The sequence below is a fragment of the Myripristis murdjan genome, chromosome 9, assembly GCF_902150065.1.
Source record: "Myripristis murdjan chromosome 9, fMyrMur1.1, whole genome shotgun sequence".
In the NCBI taxonomy this organism is placed as follows: domain Eukaryota; kingdom Metazoa; phylum Chordata; class Actinopteri; order Holocentriformes; family Holocentridae; genus Myripristis; species Myripristis murdjan.
The window spans coordinates 13139389-13162450 of record NC_043988.1 but is presented as its reverse complement, the minus strand read 5'-3'; the positions used below and the strand labels follow the sequence as shown (position 1 = coordinate 13162450).

The following is a 23062-nucleotide window of genomic DNA, read 5'->3' as shown; positions in this document are numbered from 1 at the left end:
GTAAGTGAATCTTCACTTGACTGCATGGTGTTGTCATTTCCCAGCTTTATTGTGACATCAAGCATTTCTGGGCAATAAACTTCCAAGAGGAGTGCAGGTGTTGATGGACATAAAATGGTTTTTCAACGAGGCTGGGAGAAGAGCTGAGCCCTGGGATCACTGGCTTTTTTACTAATGTCTGCATTAGCTGTGTAACATGATGCCTGGCAGAGTGCACTCTTTCCTCAGAATAACACATTATGGAATGACTTTGCACCTCAGACTAAACATTTCTTCTTCCTTAATATCATTATTGTCCCCCCACGCAATGAATTGGCATGCATCAGTCCATCCATTTGTTGCCACCAAGTGGCATAACTGACATAACTGGATGCTCAGATTTCCACCAAATTTGGTGGAAACAGGCCAAGGAAACGGTAGCTAACTTTTCACACCCCTTGGACAAACCAAGGCATAGCATGGCATAACACAAAAATGTAAATAACCTCATCAGATTCAGAAGACCTGATTAACCTCTCAGGTCATTCAGTCAAAAGGGATGTAGTAAGGCATCCCCGCTTATAAGAATAAGAATAATAATAATGATAATTAATTAATTAATTAATTAATTAATTAATAAGTATTATTATTATTATTAGTAGTAGTAGTAGTAGTAGTAGAAGTAGTAGTAGTATTGCAGTTTTTCCAAAGGTGGGGTGTCCTTTGACTCTGTGTGTAGCTGCTGACAAGTTAGTTGCCATACCTGCTTATCTGTCTCTTTCTTTCCTCCTTTTTTCTTTTTTGGTACAAAATTACTTGTTTGTGATTTGGTGCTTTAGACCTTTTTAGAGTTCAAAATGTGATGAAAGCACTTTTTGATATTTCTGAATAATTTGATGATTTAGTCAGAATTTTATCATTTCTGTCCAAACTGGACATCTGCACCTGGTTTTGGGAAAACTGTGATGCATTTCAGGGCAAATGAACTAAAAAATATGACACTTTCCAAACACATAAACAACCCACAATGAATTTATCACATTACTTTTGGTGAATAAACAGCTCTGCATGGTCAGGGTCAGACTAAACTGGAAAAACATCTTCACGAGACTTATCAGCAGCAGTGAAATATATTTGTACTATTTGTAATGTGTGACACACTCCAAATAGCAGAAAGAGGAGGATGAGGGGGGCAAAAAGGAGGCAAAGCAAAGAGAACACCAAACGTAAAAAGGTTATAATTCTGTCATCTGTTCAAACTATTCTCCCATCTAGCGTGTGCATTCTTCCATAGCCCCCCTAGCCCCCTACCATAAGTTTTTCTCCAGAAAGGAGAAGTCTAGCTACGCAACACCCTCAGGAAAGAATGACAGAGCACCACTGAAAGCTGGATGGAAAGCAAAGCACCATTCCCAACCAAAACAAATTCTGGACTGAGAAGGAATTTATGTTCTTGTACTCCTGCCTGTTCTCATCTTCTTTGAAATCGGCTCTCAAATGATTAGTGGAGTTTGGTATTGTTAACATGCACACATTCAGACACACACACACTCCCTAACCTCCCACATGCCCCCCCCCCCCCCCCCCCCCCCCCCCTTTTTTTTTTCCTTTGGAATTCAGTGTCCTGGGAGTCACTCCTCTCCTGCTGTTTTGTTTGGTGGTGAGTCTGCAGGGCGAAGTCTCTCAGCACAGGAATTTTACCGGACTCCTAGAAAGGAACTGAAGTAAAAGACCTTGGCTGTGTCTTCTCTCCCCAACCAGGAGCTGCAGACACTTCACCTGCCCTCCCTCATCCTCCTCCCCCATCCGTCTCCTGATCTCTGCACCTGTTCTGACTCGTCCACCAGGTGAAGGGGATCCTCTGCCCTGCCGTGTTTTTTCAGCTGACCATAGCTGCAGGGGAATTAGGAACCCAGTCTTTTCATTTGCCTGGATTGCTGGTTTGCTGTCTATCTCTCTCTCTCTCTCTCTTACACCTCCCCTCCCTCCCTGTCTATCCCTGCCCCCCTCCCACTCCATCTCTGTCTAGCCCACTGCCTTGCCTAAAGTCTGAGCCTGGCTGTGTATGCGTGGAGCTGCAGGAACTTCCACACTGGGGTGAAGGTGTGTAACACATGGCGAGAATGCTGGGGAAGAGCGAGTGAAAGGAAGGGGTGAAATATAATCCTTCTGCAGGATACAGCTGCATATGACCACGCTGGACTGTGTGCTGGATAACTGCGATTCAGCTGAATCTCTGAAGTAAGAGCAAAAACTACAGGTTGGGACAAGAGAAAACCAAAGAATTGAGGTGTGACTGTGCAGTTGGGAGAGAAGTGAGTATGAAGGGCCAGGCTGTGGTTGTGTCTGGCGTTCTGCTGGCCCTGTGTTGTGTGCTGCTCCCCAGAGGAGGAGACAGCGCTGGGGGGATAGTGTCTCTACGGCAGCCAAGAGAGGAGACAGAGGCAGGGGCTCTGCCAGAGGATGAGTCCCTGGATGATCCAAAAAGAGTTCAAGGACTCCTGGTGGACCCAGACACACTGGGAAGACCTAGCAAGACCAAGCGAGATGCAGAGGACGTTGCACTGGCCGGTAAGTAGAGATTATATTCACTGTCGCATGCAAAGTTATCTGTCAGTTGCACAGTTGGAATGCACAAAAAGTCAATATGCATAGACTACATCATGCAGATAACTGAAGTGTGATTGAAAATAAGACCTTGAGCTGCTTGATTTGGTCTGGATTGTGTCAACAGGGATGAGAACAACCAGATTCTCACCTGTCTGCTACTGGTTTACCACATTTGGGACTAAATAGGATCGTTGGGGCTGTTTGGCTAAAGCAGGCAGACAGATTTTTATCATACTGACATTTCCCACAGATTCCATTGCTGTAACCCTGAGTGCTTAAAACTGAGTCACAATACAGGAACGTCCTCTCATAACTGTTGTATGCAGATATTCATTAGGAAAATCTCCTCTCTGGATCACACAGCTTCACATGTAATACATATCAGATGATCAGACTAGCGCTTTAATGAAACCCAATTATAGGTTCATGATTTAGTGGTAGGATGTTGGTGAAGTGATGGTGATATATTTATTGCATAACTGCTTTAAAACTGTATCATTAAAACTGAATTGTGGTTAATGGAGGACAACTAATGGAAAGAGGGAGAAGTGTTTTCCATAAGAGCGCCAAATGACACCAGCACTCGTGCTCAGACAACCTCAGAGGAAAATACTGACAGAGCTCAAGCAACCACTGAAGTATAACTGGCTGTCTGACTTTTCCTCAGCTACTGCTGCATTTTGACACAAGAAATTGATATGTAATTTGATACTCCTGTATTATACATACATTGTGAGTAAAAACAAGAATCAGTATCAGCCTATATGCCAATATTCCAAGTGGATACTGTGAAGCAGAAACTGCCAACTATTTGTATCCTCGTGCAGCCACTGAGCAGTGGCATGCATTTAATCCCTATGCAACCAACAACATTATGTTTACTGTCATCTTAAATGCAGGTTTACACCTCACTTATTGGTCTAACCCTAACCCTAAGTAAACATTTTTACAGAAAATACAAGGTAGGTGCTTATGAAACGGATTCATATTTGCATAGTTTTATTGTCTAAGAAAATAAGTCAGTGGTATCTGGAAAAATTGAGACTTTTCTTGATTGCCTCACTCTTTTCTTGTCTTTCAGGCAGGGTAAGGAGAGAACCAGAGGAGGGCAAAAAGAAGAAGAAGGACAAAAAGAAGAACAAAGAGCCCAAGGACCCCAATGCCACCAAGAAACCCAAAACCGACAAGAAGAAGAAGAAGGACAAGACAACGACCACCACACTACCACCTACCACTACACGTGAGGACAGAGGGGCAAACAGTGTTTGTACTGGGAGTCTTGTGAACTTGCATGAACACAGCGTTGCTCGTGCACTTAATGACCTTCTGTCTGTCTGTCTGTCTGTCAATCTGTCTGTCTGTAGCGATCCCCACTGAACCGCCCACAGAACCTGAACCTTACCCAGACTACCCCTATCCTGAAGGTGGTGAGTGACACACAAACACACATATTGCCACAACAGGGGCGTCGATAGGAGTTATGTGGCCTATACATAAGTTGGACCCCCTCCACCCCCACCCCCAAATCCACGTACCTCTCATCCTGATACCACCATTGTTCCGGCTATTGCAAACAAATAAGTTTCAGTTTCCACAAGTAAAACACACCTCAAGGCATTCATTTGCTGAATGAGCATGTTTACATTGTATATTTTGTGGTGAAAATGGTCAAAGACTAACTAGGGAGGACAGTTTTGTTGTAGTTTGGACAGGAAAAAACAAACCAATTTTTACTCCTGCTTGTTTCAGTTTGTCCCACAACAGAGGCTGTGTCATATTTCTGAGAAACGTTTGTTTGGTTGTGGTTTTTACAGATTTCAACCAAACTAGAACAATGTGACTTAAAAGTACAAAGTATCTGCAAATACACGCTTGCAGACCATCAAAGGCTTTTCTCTTCACACACTTAAGCTGTGGGCCCTGGGTGGTCAGTGCTGATATTCCCTCACTACAGAGCCGACCTCACGATCAATCCACCTTTCCATCTGTTTCTCTATTAGAAGATGACTACTGGAAACCAGAGGAAGAGGACCCAGCAGGCCCGGAGACTGACCCAGAGGATGACTACTGGAAATTTGATGATCCCGAACCATCCCCAACTCCAGATGAGAGTCCCATCACAGACCCTCCATATGACTACTGGAAACCGGAGGAGGAAGACCTGGGCGGCGCTGTGACTGACTCTTACGATGACTACTGGAAGGGAGTGGAGCCGACGCCTCTGACCCCTGAGGTTGATGGGAAGCCTGATACAGATGACAGTTCTTACTGGGACGCCACATGTAAGTCTGGATCTGTTCCTCTCTGCTTTGTTTGAATGATGATTTTTATGGGATGTTGGGTTGCGAAGCGTATGGTAAGATGAAGCTGTGATGATTCCTCCTGGGAAAAGTGGGTCGCTGCAAGAAAAAAGTATATACAAGGATAGAACTTGGGTTCAAGCGACATGAGTATTTGAAGGCAATATTTTTTAGAGCCAAATCACCAATTTTCAATATTTTCTGTCTTCATCCACCTTCTTCAGTTTACTATTTTCATGTTAAAGATGCTGGTTAGAGAGGAATCTGCACTCATACTGGAAATGGACAACATCTACTGGTATCTATCCAATATTTAATAAAAGCCAAATATCAGTCTGGTAAAAGAGCAAGCCAATATAATGTCAAATCATAGACGAAATGGTTTGAAGATAATAAGCATTCACAATTGTGTGGTGTGAAAATATTTATTGTTGGCTTTAAACACCATTAGATACACAGAACAGAACTGTGTAGTGGTGAGCTGTTCGCTAATATGTTGTATTCCTGGTTTGTCTGTATCCACTTTCTGCATTTATGTTTTCGAATCTATATATTTCTGATCACTACCTCTTCCCAGCCTCCATCCACCTGAAGTCTGCAGGGACTGAACTACTTTTTTCCACAGGATCACATGGTGGAAACATTGTGTCATGTGTGACGCGGTGACATTTTGCGCAGACCAGCGCTCATCTGGACTGGACAGCTCTTTACAGGATAGAGACGACATGCTCTCATTACAGTGTGTTTCCAGCATCCTGCAGCCCGGCCATTTCAGCATTTCCACTCCACTTTTGCTCATATTTGTCTGTCCTGTCTTCTCGGTGGCATTCTCCCATTTCCCAGTCTGTTTTTCATATTATCCAACAACTCCTCAAATCCTCTCTCTGTTTTCATTTTTCTTTTTCTCTCAATTCTTGTAGTTGAGGTGCCAGAGAGCCTCCCGTTCCCTGATGGTAAAGAGGTCAGCCCTGAAATAGAAGTAGAAACATTGACAGGTAATTGTGATCACTTAAACACATCAAAGGCAGAAATTGAACCACTACCCATCAATATATCAAGTTTTCAGTCCAGCTGCTAATTTGTCATGCATCTAGCAACTTTTGAAGTGGAGTATAGACTTGAAACGCAGATGAAAAAATGTCCATCCCGTCTGTTCCTTTACGGGGGTGAGCAGATGAGAAATCAGTGGCACTTTAACACATGGGAGTAATATTACAATGTCTGTGAGCTAAACAGCCCTTGTTTTTTAGGCAAATGGAAGCGGGTGGGTCTGCTGGGTTCCACCTAGTCAACAAAAGTTTTCATAGTTTTGTTGGCGAGTAAAAAGCCTCTCATCAGATAGCAGCTTTGTTATGATTCTAGTAAATGTGAATTAAAGATTTAACTGCTGCAACTTTAATAACACAGTAGGCGTTATGTTCATCCAAATAGAGGACGGGTTGTTGTGGTTGAAGAAATCAGGGCTCGGCTAACTTGTTAGTGTGTTGGTGTGGTACTGTAAAGCTTTGGAGCTCAAAGTATATAATCTTGTAAAATGTCTGTAAAATATCTCACATGTTCTGAAGCGGTGCTTTTTAGTGCATGAGTCAGCTAACTTGGTGTTTGTCTTTTCTCTCTTTTTACAGAGGAGCCCACAGTCCCTCCTCCATACGAGGGGACTTGGTATGATGATTATGACGAATATGGAATGAGTATGTGCATGCACACATTAACTCAAACACACACACACATACATGCACATCTTCAGGTGAAAAATATCCATGCCCAAATGTTTTATAGTCACTGGTTACGCTGCAGTGAAACTTTCTGCCAAGAGAGCAGCGAGAGCATGGAAAAGGAATAAACAACATTGAGGTCAATGCCTTTCCGGCTTCATAAATTACCGTTGATTTAAACACTCTGACCTTTTCACTGTTTATGATTTTGAATAGTTTGCAAACATGCAGAAAGGCCGGAGTATTTACTGTCATACATAATGGGGCTGATGTATTAATGGAGATTTCTACCAAATTATCCTTGATTGTCTTTTTTTTCCACAGGGAGGAAAGAAGATGAGTCGGAAATAAAATGGATGGAGAAGGAGAGAGAGAGAGCAGCGAAAGAGAGAGAGCGGCAAGAGAAAGGTAAGGCGACCCAGATGTGGACCATCTTTTTTCCTTACGTAACACAGTGCAGTCATGCTATCATGTCAAACATATGGTATATCAAACTGAAAGACGTGGCCTGTGAACTAAGTGCCCTAGTAGGTAGCAGCATTGCGCTCTATGGTGTTTACTGCACTGCCATGTCTAGCAATTCTGTTGTGAGTAAATGCAGATGTGATTTCACACCATGCAAGTGGCGATGGGCCCTTTGGTGCAAACATACTTGCAGTAACTTGCACGGGGGGGGGACAAAAGTTCATCTTCTCAAGGCAGAGCTAATCCGAGTGTAGAGATAACGCCTGTAAAAAACAAAAGTAAAGTGTTGAAATCTCCTGCGAGCTGGACTGGAGCAAAGACAGCGAGGGGGGGGGGACACTATGGAGAATGTTACACATACATGGAATCACTTTGAGTGATAGAGAAAAACAGGGAGAGAAGGATTGTGTAAACAGGGAAGGTGGAGGATATAAAATAAAAAGATGACAGGAAAGATGTTCAAATGTTGGAGCTGGGAAGTGAAAACGTTACGTGGATCAGACCCAGCTTTTCGCCACGTGTTCCCTGTGAGCCGTGTGTAGTGAGCTTAGCTGGTGGGTAAGGCGAGCCTAGAGCCAGTGATATATGACATTGTCAAGCCTGGTGTCAATAGGGCGGATCATGTGTAGGGTTCAGCAGTCACTGGGATTAAGGTGGACAACATTACAGGAGTTTAGGTCACTTAGAGCATGAGCTTAACTGTTTTTGAGACCTCAACTGTAACACTGGGTTACAAAAACAGATGTGTCTGCACTTACAGCCACTGTGTGAGAGAGTATATGTGTGTATGTCCATGTGTGTGCATGTGTGTTTGAATGAGTCCACTACTTGTGCATGCCTGGACTGTAGGTGAGTGAACAGAAAACATGTTTTACATTCCCGGTGTCAGTATGACACATAGTTCCTCTGGCAGCCCCTTTATCAGCAATAATACTATCAATGGGCCAGAGGCAGGAAGCCATATACAAACATTTTAACATTTCTAAACATTTTAAAACTTTTTGTCCATATCCAAATTTAGTTCTTTGATTTCTCTGATACTTGAGAGAGGAATGAGAGGAGACGTTCAGAGGGAAAAGCTTCCTCATTGTCACAGTCCGCAATCTGTAATTTAAATTATTGTAATTATAAGGATTAGATTATTAAAATAAGAATATTTGAATGCAGAGATTTAAGAATTTGTTAACAGCAAAAAAAGCCTATAAACTGTGACAGGAATTAAAAGAAGTTTTATGCATGAATTTAGAGTGTTTGTGCATCTGTGTTGGAGTTGGGGTTCAGAAAACGTCCTGTCCTCCTCATCACCATGGAGCGCTCGGCTTGGGCAATGCATCACTCAACCATTTTCATTTTGTATCAGTAACTCTGCTGGGACATTTACGGCGTCACAGATTTTTTGGCCATAGTCGGCTTTTTGACGTTCCTGTAACGCCAGCACTGATGCTCTGGAAAATCACATTTTTCTTTTTTTCTTTTTCTAAGTCAATTTGACAGAAACTCAGTTTAGTGCCGTTCAGACCTTTATTATCCCAAGACCAGGAATTTGATTTGGCTCAGCGCTCACAAACCACACAATCACAATCAGCTTTGATTTAGGCTGCTTCAGTTCTTTTTCTCCTCCAGCCTTATTTGGTGGCATCTCCAAGTATTTTGTAGTCACATCCCAGGGGCATTACCTTATGCTACTAACAAACACTCAGACACAGTTAGTGAGTAGGTGGGATTCATCTTTCAGCTCACCTGGGTAAGAGCAGATTTAGATGTTTAAGAACGTTTGGTGCATCTGGAGTTGACGCCTCATTTTTTTTCTCTCTCGACAGAAAAATGAGAGAAAATATAAGAGACATTGAAGAGAATGTTGCTTCATCTGGCTCATGGTGTCATATGGCACAACGTGTCAAAGTATGACTTATGCTAATGGCAGCTGGAATAAAACTGCGTAGAGTCATTAGACGCGGTTTCATGTGGTCTGTCTTACATTTTGTGCTGCAGGTTGATCTGGTTTGAGCAATGCATACTTGCACTGGGAGGGATAAAACAACATCTGGGTTCTTTTTCTAGCTGAAATCTGTCCCTCTGGGTCCTCTCAGGGATTCTGGCATATAATCTGAACATAAATAGATGTTTAATGATGAATTCCTAGGCAATTTAGGACAGAGAAAAAGACAAAAAAAAAAATCAGCCTGTGGATGACAATTTGTTTTTCATCAAGATTGTTTGTGTGATCTCTGCCAGAGAGAGTACAGAAACTGAAGGAGGCAGAGGAGCGGGCTAGGACCAGACCACGCGTCTTTAAAGAGCCAAAGAGTAAGACTGCATCTCTGTTCAAATCTGGAAATAAGCTTGCACAATCTAAAATAATTTGCTTAACATCTAATTTACTTGTGTGTGTGTGAATGTTGCAGAATGTCCTCCCCTGGGGATGGAGTCCCATAAGATCGAAGCAGACCAGCTCTTGGCCTCCTCCATATCTCAGTATCGCTTCGCACCTCAGAAGGCACGCCTAAACATGCAGGTACACAACAATGGCTGCAGGACTCCCCTGGCCTGGATAACTAACACACACTATAGCCATTACTTACATACTGCCAGGTCTTGAAATAAACACCAGCTCCTGGCCGCTTGTTGGAAAATAACTACTATTATTGTTCCATCTGTCACTTAGCTGCGCTGGCAGGTTGTGTTCAGTCAGTCTTTTGTTGCCTAAAAATCACTTTTGCACCTGTTTAAAAAAAATTTAATGATCAACTAAACATTCAAGCCTGCATTAACGTGGCTGATCACTTGGCACACAAGCAGATACTTCAAATGTCATGCAATCAAAAGACCGAGCAGAATCTCCTCTGGCCTTCCAGGGCTCTGACGACGAGGACAGCACGCGAGGTGGGGCCTGGTGCGCAAATGCAGAGGACAAGATCCACTGGTTTGAGATTGATGCACGCAAGGAGACTGAATTCACTGGGATCATCACGCAGGGACGAGACTCCCAGATCGAGTAAGACAAACAGACGCACATATACTGGCGTTGCATCGTCTGTCCCTTAACTGGACTTGCTGACTCTGTCGTGTTTTGTTTCAGGAGTGACTATGTGTCATCCTACTACCTGGCTTTCAGCAACGACAGCAGGGAGTGGACGACCATCCATGATGGGTACTCTGACTGGGTGAGCTTTCTTGCACTGTGCTGCCTCACAATGATGTGTCACATTGCATAATTTGTTGATACATCAGCACAACCACCTCTTCACTTCTCTGGGCATGTGGTAGGATGTTTTGTTCCATTTTCTCAAACACCCCCACCCCATGACTCACTTCTCTCCCTTGTCGTTTCCACTCTGCTCCTCTCCTCTCTGCAGTTGTTTTTCGGTAACAGTGATAAAGACACTCCGGTGATGAACCAGCTGGCTGAGCCCGTGGTGGCCCGCTACATCAGGATCATCCCTCAGAGCTGGAACGGCACTCTGTGTATGAGGCTGGAGGTCCTAGGCTGCCCCCTGCCTGGTGAGCCTCTCTCTCTCAAACACACGCACACACAGACACACACAGATTTTACACAGTCAACATTCCCTCTTTCTCCCTTTCCAGATCCTGCCAGTTCTCAGTTCGGGCAGAATGAAGTGACCCCAGTAGACTACTTGGAGTTCAAACATCACAGCTACTCAGAAATGGTCACAGTGAGTATTTTGGCGTTTGGACCCCCGCACCCCTGCTGGCTGTGCACATTCCACAGAAAATCCCTATTTACTGGCTCTTCCCAAAAGAGGAACATAAAATATTTTCTTAGTAAAAATTAACTCCATGAACCATTTGTTTTTAAATAGATACACCAATAAACTATGAGGTCAAATGAAGTTCACTGCAAGTAGAGCAATGAAAAAGCTTTGTATTTAGCTGGGGGATGGTAAAGTACAACCAGTAAGATAAGATTATTTTAACTGGACATTTATATCTATCTATGTCAGGTTTAATCTATCTATTTTCTGTGATATTAATTTACATCTCATAGTGAATAGCATGCTTCTTGAGTTGATCTAAACAACTAGAGGAAACATGACCATCCCTCCCTATGGAACCCAGGCACCAGCCCCATTTAACTTAGTTGTGTGGAATGGATGTTAATGATGGTTGCTATAGTAACAAATAGGCCGTTTTGCATGTATATATAATTTCACAAATGGTATTACAATGTAGTATAAATCATGTATAAATCATTATTTCACCTATCTCCACTATGTGACTCGCCCAGGTGATGAAGTCAGTGAATGACGAGTGTCCCAACATCACCAGCGTTTACAGCCTGGGCCGCAGCTCCAAGGGACTGGACATCATGGCCATGATCATCTCTGGCGACCCCACAGAGCACGAGATAGGTTGGAATCTATCAATTTCACTAAAGAGCAGACATACAGAACCATTTTGCTGGTCAGCAGCTTTACTGCTGTTGAAATGCATTGGATTTTGCCCTATTGATATCAGAATTAAATCATAAACCTTGGGCCTCGGTGGCACTGAAACTGCACCCTGAAATTCTAGCATGGCACCAGGCGAATTGTGTTTGACCGACAAACACAGCTCAGTCCCAAAAGGCCTGTGCTACAGTCTTGTGTGGTCGTCTCCCCAGGTGAGCCGGAGTTCCGCTTCACAGCAGGTCTCCATGGAAACGAGGCAGTGGGCCGTGAGATGATTCTGCTTCTCATGCAGTACCTGTGCAAAGAATACAAAGACAGAAATCCCCGAGTCCAGCGGCTGGTGGAATCAATACGCATCCACCTGGTGCCCTCACTCAACCCTGATGGCCATGAGAAAGCCTTTGAAGTGGTCGGTGAACTCTGTGAAAGCATGTGCTTCTCCTTTACTGACAATTTGAACCAAAGGGAACAAAACAGTGTAGAGTGCTTGACGTTTTCCTTTTTTGGTCCTCCCTCCCCTCCAATCTCTTCCCTGCAGGGATCAGAGCTCAGTGCATGGACAACGGGCCACTTTACTGAGGACGGCTATGACATTTTCCAGAACTTCCCAGATCTGAACGACATCCTGTGGGACGCTGAGGATAAGGGCATGGTGCCCAAACTCACCCCCAATCACCACGTGCCGATATCAGATAACCTCGAACTGAACAGCTCGGTAAAGTGTTTGTGTTTGTGCCTTACCACCATCTAATCATAAAATGTGTGAATATAAGGCTGGCTTTACATCATAACTTCAATTCCATGCAGATTAGTTGTGTGTGAATTCCATAGGAAAACCACACAATGGAAATCAATAATTAAGTTTGGTTTTGGTGATGTAGCAACAGTTTATGTTTGATTGTTTACAAACTGCAACTAATTGCATTCAAGTTGGATTGCATAAAGCCAGCCTAAGACTATGTAATTAGTGATTCAGTGATAAATGGTGGGTAAACTATGACCTCTAGTCGGTAATCACATGTCAATGGAAAAATCACTGTTTTCTCTACTCAGATTAAATCATTTTAAAAACTGCTTACAATATGCTGGATAAGACTTTTGTCTCATATAAAGGTGGTTATTCTTTACACAAAGAGGTGTGGAAATTGATCTTGGGTAGGTTTACCATTTATTAGATCTGTGATACTGATCTAAGGGCTGTTTTGATGCAGTTTGCCTTGGAAACCAGAGCCATAATCTCCTGGATGAAAAGCCATCCATTTGTGTTGGGTGCGAACCTCCAGGGCGGGGAGCGGGTTGTGGCCTACCCTTATGACAGCTATCGTCTCAACAAGGCTGCCGAGAGCCAGAGGCCCCACAGCCGCAAGAAGAGACAGTATGACTTTCTCTGCCTGTCTCCCTCTTTAACTCAGTCACCACTTCCCTGCTTCACACTCACACACACCTTCTTATTCACTTAACTACTTTCCCTCCTGCCTTCGCCTTTCCCTGCATAATGTTCAGTCAACCATTCACAGTTACACGCCACCTCTGCAACTGTAATTTCTCACAGGTATGAGGAGGAAGGTTTTGATGTGACAGAGTGGGGAAGGGGCTACCACGAGGAGCCTGAGGAGGACTGGAGAAACAGGGGATACGCAGAGCCCGAGGAGGAGTGGCGAGGATACGGCTACGACCACGACCACGACCACGGCTATGGCCACGGCCACGACCACGGCCACAGAGAGGAGGAGGAGGAGGATGACAGAAGGAGAGGAGGCGAAGGCGGCGGAGGTGGATACCAGTACGCCGAGCCTGAGGATGAGCCACGGGTGATCCCAGATGAGTCCCTTTTCAGGTGGCTGGCTATCTCCTACGCCTCCACACACCTGACCATGACGCATAACCACCACAGCTCCTGCCATGGAGACAACGCAGGAGCGCATGGAATCATCAACCGTGCCAAGTGGCAGCCAGTCACAGGCAGTGAGTAGCTCTGCGGGCAGTGTCGCACCCTGGTGGTCAAATATGAGCAGTGCAGGCTCTGATGTACGTTTTTTTTTTTTTTTTTTTTTTTTTTTAATTGCACCATTCTACAGGTATGAATGACTTCAGCTACCTGCACACCAACTGCTTTGAGCTGTCCATCTTCCTGGGATGCGATAAGTTCCCTCATGAGAGCGAGCTGGCATACGAGTGGGAGCAGAACAGAGAAGCTATGCTCACCTTCATGGAGCAGGTCAGTCACACAAAGCATGTTACCATTCTCTAATGAAAATAAGGCATTAATCATTTTATTGCAACTATCTCCATCTGCCTGCCCAGGTGCATCGCGGCATTCGGGGCATCGTGAAGGATCAGGAAGGGAACCCCATTGCAAATGCCACCGTGTCTGTAGAGGGCATCAACCATGACGTCACTACAGGTCAGTACAGAGGTCAAACGAGTATGGCTGCTTAAGAGAGATTCAGTTTGTTCAGTTATAGGCCATCCTTCAAATCAATGATTCAATTCAGCTTATATCCTTTCAATAAAAACTTGCAGTAATGTAAAAAAAAAAAAAAAAACATTATTTATTCTAAAAACATGACCAAAAAGTTTTAATTCCTACTGGCAACATCAGACTTTTATATCTTAAAAAATGCCAGAGTTAATTAAAAGCACTTTGTATTGATCAAGGCTGAGCAATTAATTCTATTTATTTTGTTTTATTCAATTGTCTAAGTTGAATCAGCACAATCTATAATCAATGCATTGATGCAATGAATGAATTAGTTCGAAAAGGTTCATTTTGTCTTTTTTTCACAAGAGTTACTGTTCCTTTTTTCAGACAAAAATTAAGGTAGTAGATGTTTATTTTATCCCTTGACATGTTTTGACTGGCGTCTGCAGACACTAGTCGAACAGTAACTCTCGAATGAATTAATTGCTCCGCCTCTGATAAGTTGTAATGTTGTTCATAGACAGATTTCCACTGTATTGCCTTACTGGAGACACATAATACGTAAAAATCTCTACTGTTCTCAAGTGTTTTGAAATTTGGGCCTCAGACTAGTTTGATAAAAAGTGTCAATCCTGTTTTTGCACATGTAGCTTCATCAGGGGATTACTGGCGGCTGCTGAACCCAGGGGAGTACCACGTGACAGTGCGAGCTGAGGGCTTCTCCCCGATGACCAAACTCTGTGTGGTGGGTTATGAGTCAGGAGCCACCGCCTGCAGCTTCAACCTGGCCAAGTCCAACTGGGACCGCATCAAACAGGCGAGTCACTCCTCTGGGCATATATGCTGCTATCCTGTTTGCACCATAACAAATTCTGTATTGTGGAAATAGGGTAAGGCGATACGGACAAAATCAAATGGCATGATATCTTTGACTGAATGCCTTAACATGGATATTGTGATTATATTTTAAGAAAGACTATCAGTGGTTTTTAAAGACATTTACAAAGAGGTTTCTGATAAACAACCATTAGTATTGTGGATATGATGACCAAGCAGGTAGAGCCAAATAATAGAACAGCAACAAGTCTAATAAGTTAAGAAAGCTGCATTCCTTAGTGTAATGCAGCCTTTAAAAGCAGGAAGACATTTTTGCCGCATCATGATATCTAGTCTGATATCATGAAATGGATATAATATTGGTATATGGCCCAGTTCAAGGTGAACGCTTTTCCCCAAAGCACCAGATGACACTGAACTTAACCCCTGACAGATTTACAGTACAACTTCACCAGTCCACCCTCTTCTTGTCCATCTGACCTTTGCCACAGATAATGAGATAATAAAGTTTTTTGTTTTGTTTTTGTGTTTCTTGCCAATTTGTCCTCAGATCATGGCCCTGCATGGCAACAAGCCGATACGTCTCAGCTACGGCAACGGCAGGACATCCCACTCCTCGGTCGCAAACGGCCACCGGCGTGTGACAACTGACAACGGCAGGTATTCAGTGGATCCACAGGCTCGCCGTGACCGGCTGAGAAGGCTTAGATTAGCCCGTCTCCGTCGCCTACGGCTACTGAGAATGATGAGATCGACGACCACGTTACCCCCGACAACCACGTTGCCCCCAACAACCACAATCACGTTCCCCACAGTAGCAGAGAGCACCACGTCCTGGTACGAGTCATGGTTCACAGCAGAGGGACAGTCTTCAACACCGGGAGGGTTCACAGATACTCTGGATTATAACTATGAGTACAAGATTGATGACTATTAAAATAAACACACACACACACACACAGCCTGTTTCAGTACACTATAGGCATCAGTCCTTTCCTGCTTGTAGTTCTCACTTGCTGTATTCGGTTTGGGCAGGTTGAATAACAAAAAAATTAGGAAAGGAATCCTTTTTGTGTGATGTATAACGGGATGGGAAGATTATTTATCCAAATTAAATGTCAACTCCTAAACACTTGACTAGAATGATTTCATCGAGCTGCCAATCACTTAAACATGAAAATGCCTCTTCATAGACACAGACTTTTTATATCATATCATTTCAGTTTGATAGTCCACTCTGCATTCTTCTGACTCATTATTCAAACTTCTGCTGTCAATGCATTTGGGCTTTATGAGGAGATGTTTACGGCAGATGCATGTTTATTAAGACAATCATGCCATCTATTTTTTTACTTCACCAACTCAGAACGCACACTTTTATTACAAAATTGTTTAATTATTTACATTATTTTCCATTCATGACAGCAAAATCTTCTCACAGTATAAACATAGTCTCTGAATGCCTTAAAAACATTTGTTCAAAGTTAACGAGAGAGTCCAGAGAGATCTTCTGTTATGTTCCTCAGAGCTAGCCGAGGTAGAAGAAAGTTATTTTTCAAATAATAAAGGCTTGTTAATACACGCCGTGTGTTTTCTCTTCTTTCTCAGCACTGATTTCGCAAAACATCCTGGCATGCCACAGCTCTACATGTCTTAAAGATTGTAACATGAAAAAAATACTATACAGACAAGCATTTGAAGAAACCATGTAGTGCTATTTGTAACAACAAGCTCATCGATTAGTGATATTGGACAGCACCAATGTGAGAAAAGTTCTAGGCATGTTGATGTAACGATTACCATCCGGACAGCTGACGCAATAACGGATCTGAACATGGATGAGTTGTGTTCGAGGAGTGAGAAGATGAGTGGAAATGAAGTCTCAGTGGCTGATGTTCATCTCGCTCTCATCGTCGTCGTCAGCAGAGAAGGCAGAAAAAGTCACTGGCTCGCATTCGAGTGTGCGCAGGTTGACCAGGCAAGCCATTTGGGTGCTGCTGAATTCTGGGACAGTCACCAAGAGGACTTCCTGACCGTCGGGACCTGGCAGGAGAGCAGGAGGAATAAAGGGAGAGGAAAGATACTCAAACAGCTGCAAGTTAAAGTTACTGAAATATACTGTCAGAGATTTAGTGATAGAATCTGATTTACAGCTACACTTCACAGATGCTGAACAACTTCACTGACCTTTGACGAGTTTGGACTCAAAGGAAGGGGCGTTGCCACTGAAGTAGACATGGGGACACTCTTCCAAGACAAAAGGGTCTTTTTGATAAAATGGGTAACAACCTGAAAAAAATGCACATAAGAGGGTAAATACTTTGCAAAGAAATGACACTGAGACCACCAGCTTCGACCAGAGGGTGAGCTGAGTTGATTGCGTGAACACATCTGACTAACCCAGAGTGTCCGGCGCCGTGGGGGCCAGGTGTCTCAGTCGCAGTGTGTTCTCCAGTATATCCAGGTGGCTGTCCACACTGCTGTACTTCTGGATGTCACTGACATTCTGACCCGATGTGCCCAGGAACCTTGGAGGGAAAATAAATTTAAACAAATAAATAAGCCTCCAAGAACATCCACGGGTCATGAACATTATAAACATATCCACAGATTTATTTGGGATTAAAGGCACAAACACAAGATGGCAGGAAACTGCACGTGCATATTGGATGTGGAGGCAGTATTACTCACTTGACTCCGTCGATGTTAGCCTGGTACGGATTGGAGACCAGCTGCAGGGTGGGGTAGACGGAGCACAGGGGGAACATACAGCGGTGCAGGGGCTGCTGTGGCAGGGTGTAATTGGTGGGGTCGTACTGGCCTGGCATCACATCCACTGGAACAGAAGCCTAGAGGGAAGGCAGTGGAAACAACGTATTAAATGATAAAGCTGATGTGCTTGTCCATCCCACAGAGCTGCTCCCCCTCTTCAGTCGTGGGCTGAAAACTCAGTGCTCAAGTTGACTCATGTCGCCTCTCCCCACTGAGTTATACCTCTGTGCTCTTGTTTAGCTCATGTGTCTGTTCCTCTCCGTTCTCTCTTACCTGATCGACAGTCACAGAAATATTGTTCTATTACATTATGAGTATGAAATTCAAACTGATGTTTGCTTGTAATGTTAGCGATCTCGGAATCTTATCTTCAGATGTACACATTTTAAGGAGAAAGTTTAACAGTAAACACTTTTTTTTTTGAGTTGTGCTCTGATATTTAATACTATGAAGTGATGAAACATAACAAACGCAGGACATAGTCACGACTGACTAATGGACCTGTGTGCTGGTGCTGTATTTTTCTTACTAAACTTGGCACAGGTCGCCCTCTAGTGGTCAAAATGTGCAGCTAATATTTGGTTTGGAGATGCAGTTGTGTGACAGGACCGTTATCTCCACCCTGTCCCATGTCTCACCAACCTGACCCAATCCCCCAATCCCACTGCCTTGCATTAAAAATATATCTGTATGCAAACTGTATGCACAATAACTCAAAGTCACTCTGCAGAAGAGCACATGATAAGTGTATAAAATACACAGAACAGCCCAATATTGGTGATTTAGACTCACCACCAGCTGAAGCAGCAGCTCGTCCAGCAGACGAATAGCCTCCACACTGCCCGCCTGAGTCTTCTTGGTGAGGTACTTGGCCTGCAGACACAGTGATGGTAAAACACCTGTTGAACCCGGTTATGTATTTTTCTCTTCTAGACTTTTCAGTCTAATTATGAATAAACCAAGGAACAACCAGTTGCAGTCACCTTAGTGGAGTCCTCCTTGTTCTGGGTGCTTTGGCTCAAGAGGTTACCAGCCAGCAGGACCCTGGAGATGCTCGCGGCCCCACTCTGCTCCCCTTGGTCACCTAGCTGGCCGGTTATCATGTCAACCAACAACTGGAGCCCCAGCATGCTGTCAGCGTGACTGCTGCCAAGACCAAGACCTGAGGCCAGCAGCACAAACCTGGACAAAGACAAAGAAGATGATTACAATTGAACATCATCATTAAATTGCTGGGGGATACGCATGGTGTGTGTGAGTATGTGTGTGTGTGTGGGCGTACTTGTCAGAACTGAGCGAAGGTCTTGGTGTCTGCAATGGGAGATCAGCAGTGCAAAATTCCTCCACTGTGAACTTCCCATCATTCTTCTCTGCTCCATATATGGCAATAACACTTCCTGAGAGAGACACAAAGCGCAAGAGGATGAGCTCACAGCTGCTTTGCTATTGTGACCCTGTAGAAATTTGAAATGAGAGTAGCATCCGTACTACCCAAAACTACCGTTCATCACAGTATTTAGGTCAAGTTTCCGATGATCTCAAGGAAAAGGTAAAGAGATGCACCTGTGACACATTTGTCTTTGTCAATTTTGCCCTCCAACTTGATCCTCTGCAGCTCGTCCTCCAGGATCAGCTCATCTGCGTCACTGATGTATCTGGCTCGAGCGGGCTGAGGCAGGAGGTTGTGCTGCAAGAGAGGAAAGGATGAAAACCAGACACTGAAACAGGAAGACTGAGGGCCAAATCATCACTGTTCACACGCAGAACTAAAACTGGGATGCAGGTGGTCCGCCGGTGGAACGGCGTGTCACTGCTGACCTCTTCACTGATCTCCTTCAGGATGGAGGGCTGCAACTCCATGTGCTTGAACAGGGTTCCCACAATGCAACACTGCTCCCCTGTCTGAAGATCACAAAGCTTCCTGATACGCACATTCACTCCTGTCAACAACAAAGGAGGAGACACAAACAGATGGAGCATAGTAAGGAAACTGATATTTAAAAAAAAAAAAAAACACACACAACATACTCAGAGCACCCTGGCATGGATTCTCCAAATTTCTGGAAATCCACTGGAGAGATGGAGCACCATTCTTCCAAAAGATATTCCCTCATTTGGTGTTTTGATGATGGTGGTGCAGAACACTCTCTAACATGCCACGCCACAGTTTCCAATAGGTGCTCACTTGGTTTAAGATCTACTGACTGTGAAGGCCAAAATCATGCCAGGAAAACTCTGACAGCTTACTAAGACACTGTGAGTTGGTTTTTCCTTTCATGTGACACCTGTCTGTATTTCTAATGTCCATACCATCACAGATGCGCTTGCTGCCCAAAACTCACCCCACTTCTGCTGGGCCCTCTCTGTCAGCAGGGGCCTCATCTGCATGAGTCGCGCTGCATAGATGTGAGCATACTGGCGGCTGAAGCTTCGCTCTCCGAGTTTGAAGCGCTCGGAGCAGGGGGTGTAGGCCTGGAGCACCCTGTCAAACACCGGGCCCTGGTCCTCCGAGGCCGGGCGGCAGAGCAGGGAGGAGGCCTCCCTCTGGGCACTCAGCTCAGAGAACATGGCTGCAGCGGGGGACAGATGAGCAGGGATGAAACGCTCACTGCCTTCACTGACACACTTTACTGGACACAGCTGCATCGTGTCTGAGCTGCTCCATAACAAATGGCTTTTCTGCTCTAACAGTAACAACCCGCGTTGTCTCTGTGTTCATTTAGCAACGACCTTACCTCGGCAGAGTCGGGAGCTTCAGCTGTTTTCAACTGTATGACGCCTCTTATTTGGGAAGTTTTCAAATGATGTTCGTTTAATAATCACTTAGAGAGGAAAGGAAACATCAGATTGCGCACCCAGCGAAGGAAAGCACCCGCTCAATTTCGCGCCGGCGCATAAACTTACGTCATCTCTTACCGGGTCGCAGTGATTTTACGTGTAAACGGCGTCCCAGCCGCCGTATGTTGTTCCTCTTCCACCCGCACTCCGGGAACTCTGCCTCTGATTGGCTAACGCTCGTTGCCTCAGTTGGTCAGGTTGGTTACGTTTACGTTAAGGGCGGGGTTATGGTGGCGGTTAGCCAATCAGAGGCACAGCAGGGGCGGGTCTTCCCGGAGTGCGGGTGGGAAAAAAACAACGCGACGCAGCGGCACGAGCGTCAGCCATCTTTGCAGCTCTTTGTGTGCAGCCGTTCGTCGCAAGTTTCTCCGTTTTTAACGAGCGATTCGTCGACTCGGTTTGTGAATCCTGTCGCCAAGATGCAAGGAAACAGAGGAACTCACCAGAACCACGGCCCTCCTCGACAGTCCGGCCCGGCGGAGCAGAAGAAACCCGGGGGAGCCAACAGCAACGGGCAGCATCCAGAGCACAATGAGCAGTCCAACCCCAACGAGGCCTTAACCTTAGATCTGCAGAACTTCAGGAAGCCCGGGGAGAAAACATACACTCAGCGCAGCAGACTCTTTGTAGGAAACCTGCCAGCCGGGGTCACCGAGGAGGATGTGGAGAAGCTCTTCTCCAAGTACGGCAAGCCCTCCGAGATCTTCATCAACAAGGATAGAGGCTTCGGGTTCATCCGGCTGGAGACGAGGATCATTGCAGAGATCGCCAGAGCTGAGCTTGATGATACCCAGTTTCGGGGCAGACAAATACGTGTGAGGTTTGCAACACACGGGGCCGCTTTAGCTGTGAAGAATTTGCCAGAGTTTGTTTCCAATGAGCTGCTAGAGGAGGCTTTCTCTGTCTTCGGCCAGATAGAAAGAGCCATAGTCATAGTGGATGACCGGGGGCGGCCCACAGGGAAGGGAATAGTGGAGTACACATCCAAGCCAGCTGCAAGAAAGGCTCTGGATAAGTGTGCTGATGGAGCCTTTCTTCTCACGGCTTTCCCCAGACCGGTGACAGTGGAACCTATGGAGCAGTTCGATGAGGATGAGGGCCTGCCAGAGAAGATAATAAACAAAAACCAGCAGTACCACAAGGAGCGAGAGCAGCCGCCCCGATTTGCTCAGCCGGGTTCATTCGAGTATGAGTATGCCATGCGCTGGAAGGCCCTGATGGAGATGGAGAAGCAGCAGTACGAAATGGTGGACAGGAACATGAAGGAGGCACAGGAGAAGCTGGAGGCCGAGATGGAGGCGGCCAGACATGAACACCAGGTGATGCTGATGAGGCAGGACCTGCTGAGGCGTCAGGAGGAGCTGAGGAGGATGGAGGAGCTCCACAGTCAGGAGGTGCAGAAGAGAAAGCAGGCAGAGCTTCGCCAGGAGGAGGAGCGGCGGCGGAGGGAGGAGGAGATGAGGATGCGCAACGAGGAGATGATGAAGAGGCAACAGGAGGGCTTCAGAGGGAACTTCTCTGAAAACAGGGAGCCAGACATGAGGATGCATATGGCGGGACATGGGATGCCAATGAACAGAAACTCCATGGGGGGGAACTCGGGCCCTGCAGGGGCACCCAACCTCTCCGCTGAGAATGCTCCCTTGATGCAGGGGCCAGGGGGCAGCAACATGCCCGGAGGAGGCCAGGGCGGCTTCCCCAGAGGCCTGCCAGGCCCCGGCGACTATGGACCCAATAAGCAACGCAGATTTTGAGGCCTGATGTCTGTTTGATGTCTGTTTTTGCTTTCATACTCACTGTACTTTAAAGTTCGGGTAGTGACCGTTACATATGAACTTTGAAAATTGATGCATGGATGTTTTTTCTTTTGTACCTTTCATTTTGTACTTTTGAACAAGGCTTTACTAGTATAACTTCAGAATTATGAAAATAGCCATGTGATTTTACTCCATTCCCCCAAAGTTGATGTATTTTCCATAGGGATAGCAAATGTTTTTTGTCATGCCATATGTCAGCTTTTCTGGAATAAATTCTTTTTCTCCCCAAAAATCTGTTTTTCTTCAGTGTAAAAAAAAAATCATTTACTTAACCCAGTGAAATTTGTCTTCTGTCAATTACAACATCCCATTTCTCGTCACATCATAATTAGTTGTACCTACAGAAGCCTATTGTGTGTGTGTGTGTGTGTGTGTGTGTGTGTGTGTGATGGTAGGTTTCCAAGGGCTAAAGTGGGATATGAGGAAGTCAGAGACTACAGAACGACAAATGATGAAACAAAATCCAATCAGTTGTTTCCTCATACAGATTAGTCCAAGGAGCGCTAAGGGTAGTGACCCGTTTTCCTGCATGGTGACAAGATCCCTGATTCAGTGTGTAAACAGTCGGCTTCCCTCCCTCAGGGCGGTCACAGCAGTGGTGTGTTGTGACGTTTGAACGCATCTGAACACACCTTTGCTGTCTCTGACTCACAATGGGAGCTGTCTGATACGGTCAAGAAAAGGAAATAGTTGCCACCAAGTGAGAACTGATGAAAAGTCAGCCTGTTTGTAACTAAATGTCAAATTACTGAACCTGTCTGATCTTAAAAGCAGACCAAAACTTATCATTTCATTATGGTCACTGAAATGATTATCTAGATCAGACCCACAAGAAGTTGTAGTTACAGATACAGATTGTTTTATCTTGATTGGAGCAGCAGATGGGCCGAATTTACCA

At 44.9% G+C, this 23062-nt stretch overlaps 3 protein-coding genes across 5 annotated transcripts; 2 read left to right on the top strand and 1 right to left on the bottom strand.

Annotated features, from left to right (window-relative positions):
* The first annotated feature begins 1655 nt into the window (after positions 1-1655).
* Positions 1656-16058, top strand: aebp1b (AE binding protein 1b). Of its 3 annotated transcripts, XM_030059884.1 has the most exons (23): positions 1656-1826; positions 2009-2550; positions 3671-3829; positions 3954-4016; positions 4590-4871; positions 5810-5884; positions 6515-6580; positions 6929-7012; positions 9305-9376; positions 9475-9584; positions 9925-10064; positions 10149-10233; positions 10426-10570; positions 10655-10743; positions 11316-11439; positions 11691-11887; positions 12017-12193; positions 12690-12853; positions 13031-13443; positions 13557-13696; positions 13783-13882; positions 14551-14717; positions 15288-16058. In XM_030059884.1, the coding sequence occupies exons 2-23, from the start codon at positions 2301-2303 to the stop codon at positions 15672-15674; spliced, it is 3489 nt and encodes a 1162-aa protein (XP_029915744.1). In that variant the 5' UTR covers positions 1656-1826; positions 2009-2300; the 3' UTR covers positions 15675-16058. The 3 variants fall into 3 exon arrangements, with proteins under 3 accessions (XP_029915744.1, XP_029915745.1, XP_029915743.1); XM_030059885.1 differs by having other exon boundaries at positions 1656-2550; positions 4593-4871; XM_030059883.1 differs by having other exon boundaries at positions 1656-2550.
* Positions 16059-16116: 58 nt separating this feature from the next.
* On the bottom strand, positions 16117-20423 carry pold2 (polymerase (DNA directed), delta 2, regulatory subunit). Its single transcript, XM_030059888.1, has 11 exons — positions 20245-20423; positions 19852-20079; positions 19328-19449; positions 19073-19196; positions 18792-18906; positions 18493-18691; positions 18302-18382; positions 17429-17586; positions 17138-17265; positions 16925-17026; positions 16117-16780 (listed from the first exon to the last, which is right to left on the bottom strand). The coding sequence occupies exons 2-11, from the start codon at positions 20075-20077 to the stop codon at positions 16620-16622; spliced, it is 1416 nt and encodes a 471-aa protein (XP_029915748.1). The 5' UTR covers positions 20078-20079; positions 20245-20423; the 3' UTR covers positions 16117-16619.
* A 202-nt stretch (positions 20424-20625) lies between these two features.
* nono (non-POU domain containing, octamer-binding) lies at positions 20626-22396 on the top strand. The gene has a single exon (XM_030059887.1). The coding sequence runs from the start codon at positions 20767-20769 to the stop codon at positions 22099-22101; it is 1335 nt and encodes a 444-aa protein (XP_029915747.1). The 5' UTR covers positions 20626-20766; the 3' UTR covers positions 22102-22396.
* Positions 22397-23062: the final 666 nt, after the last annotated feature.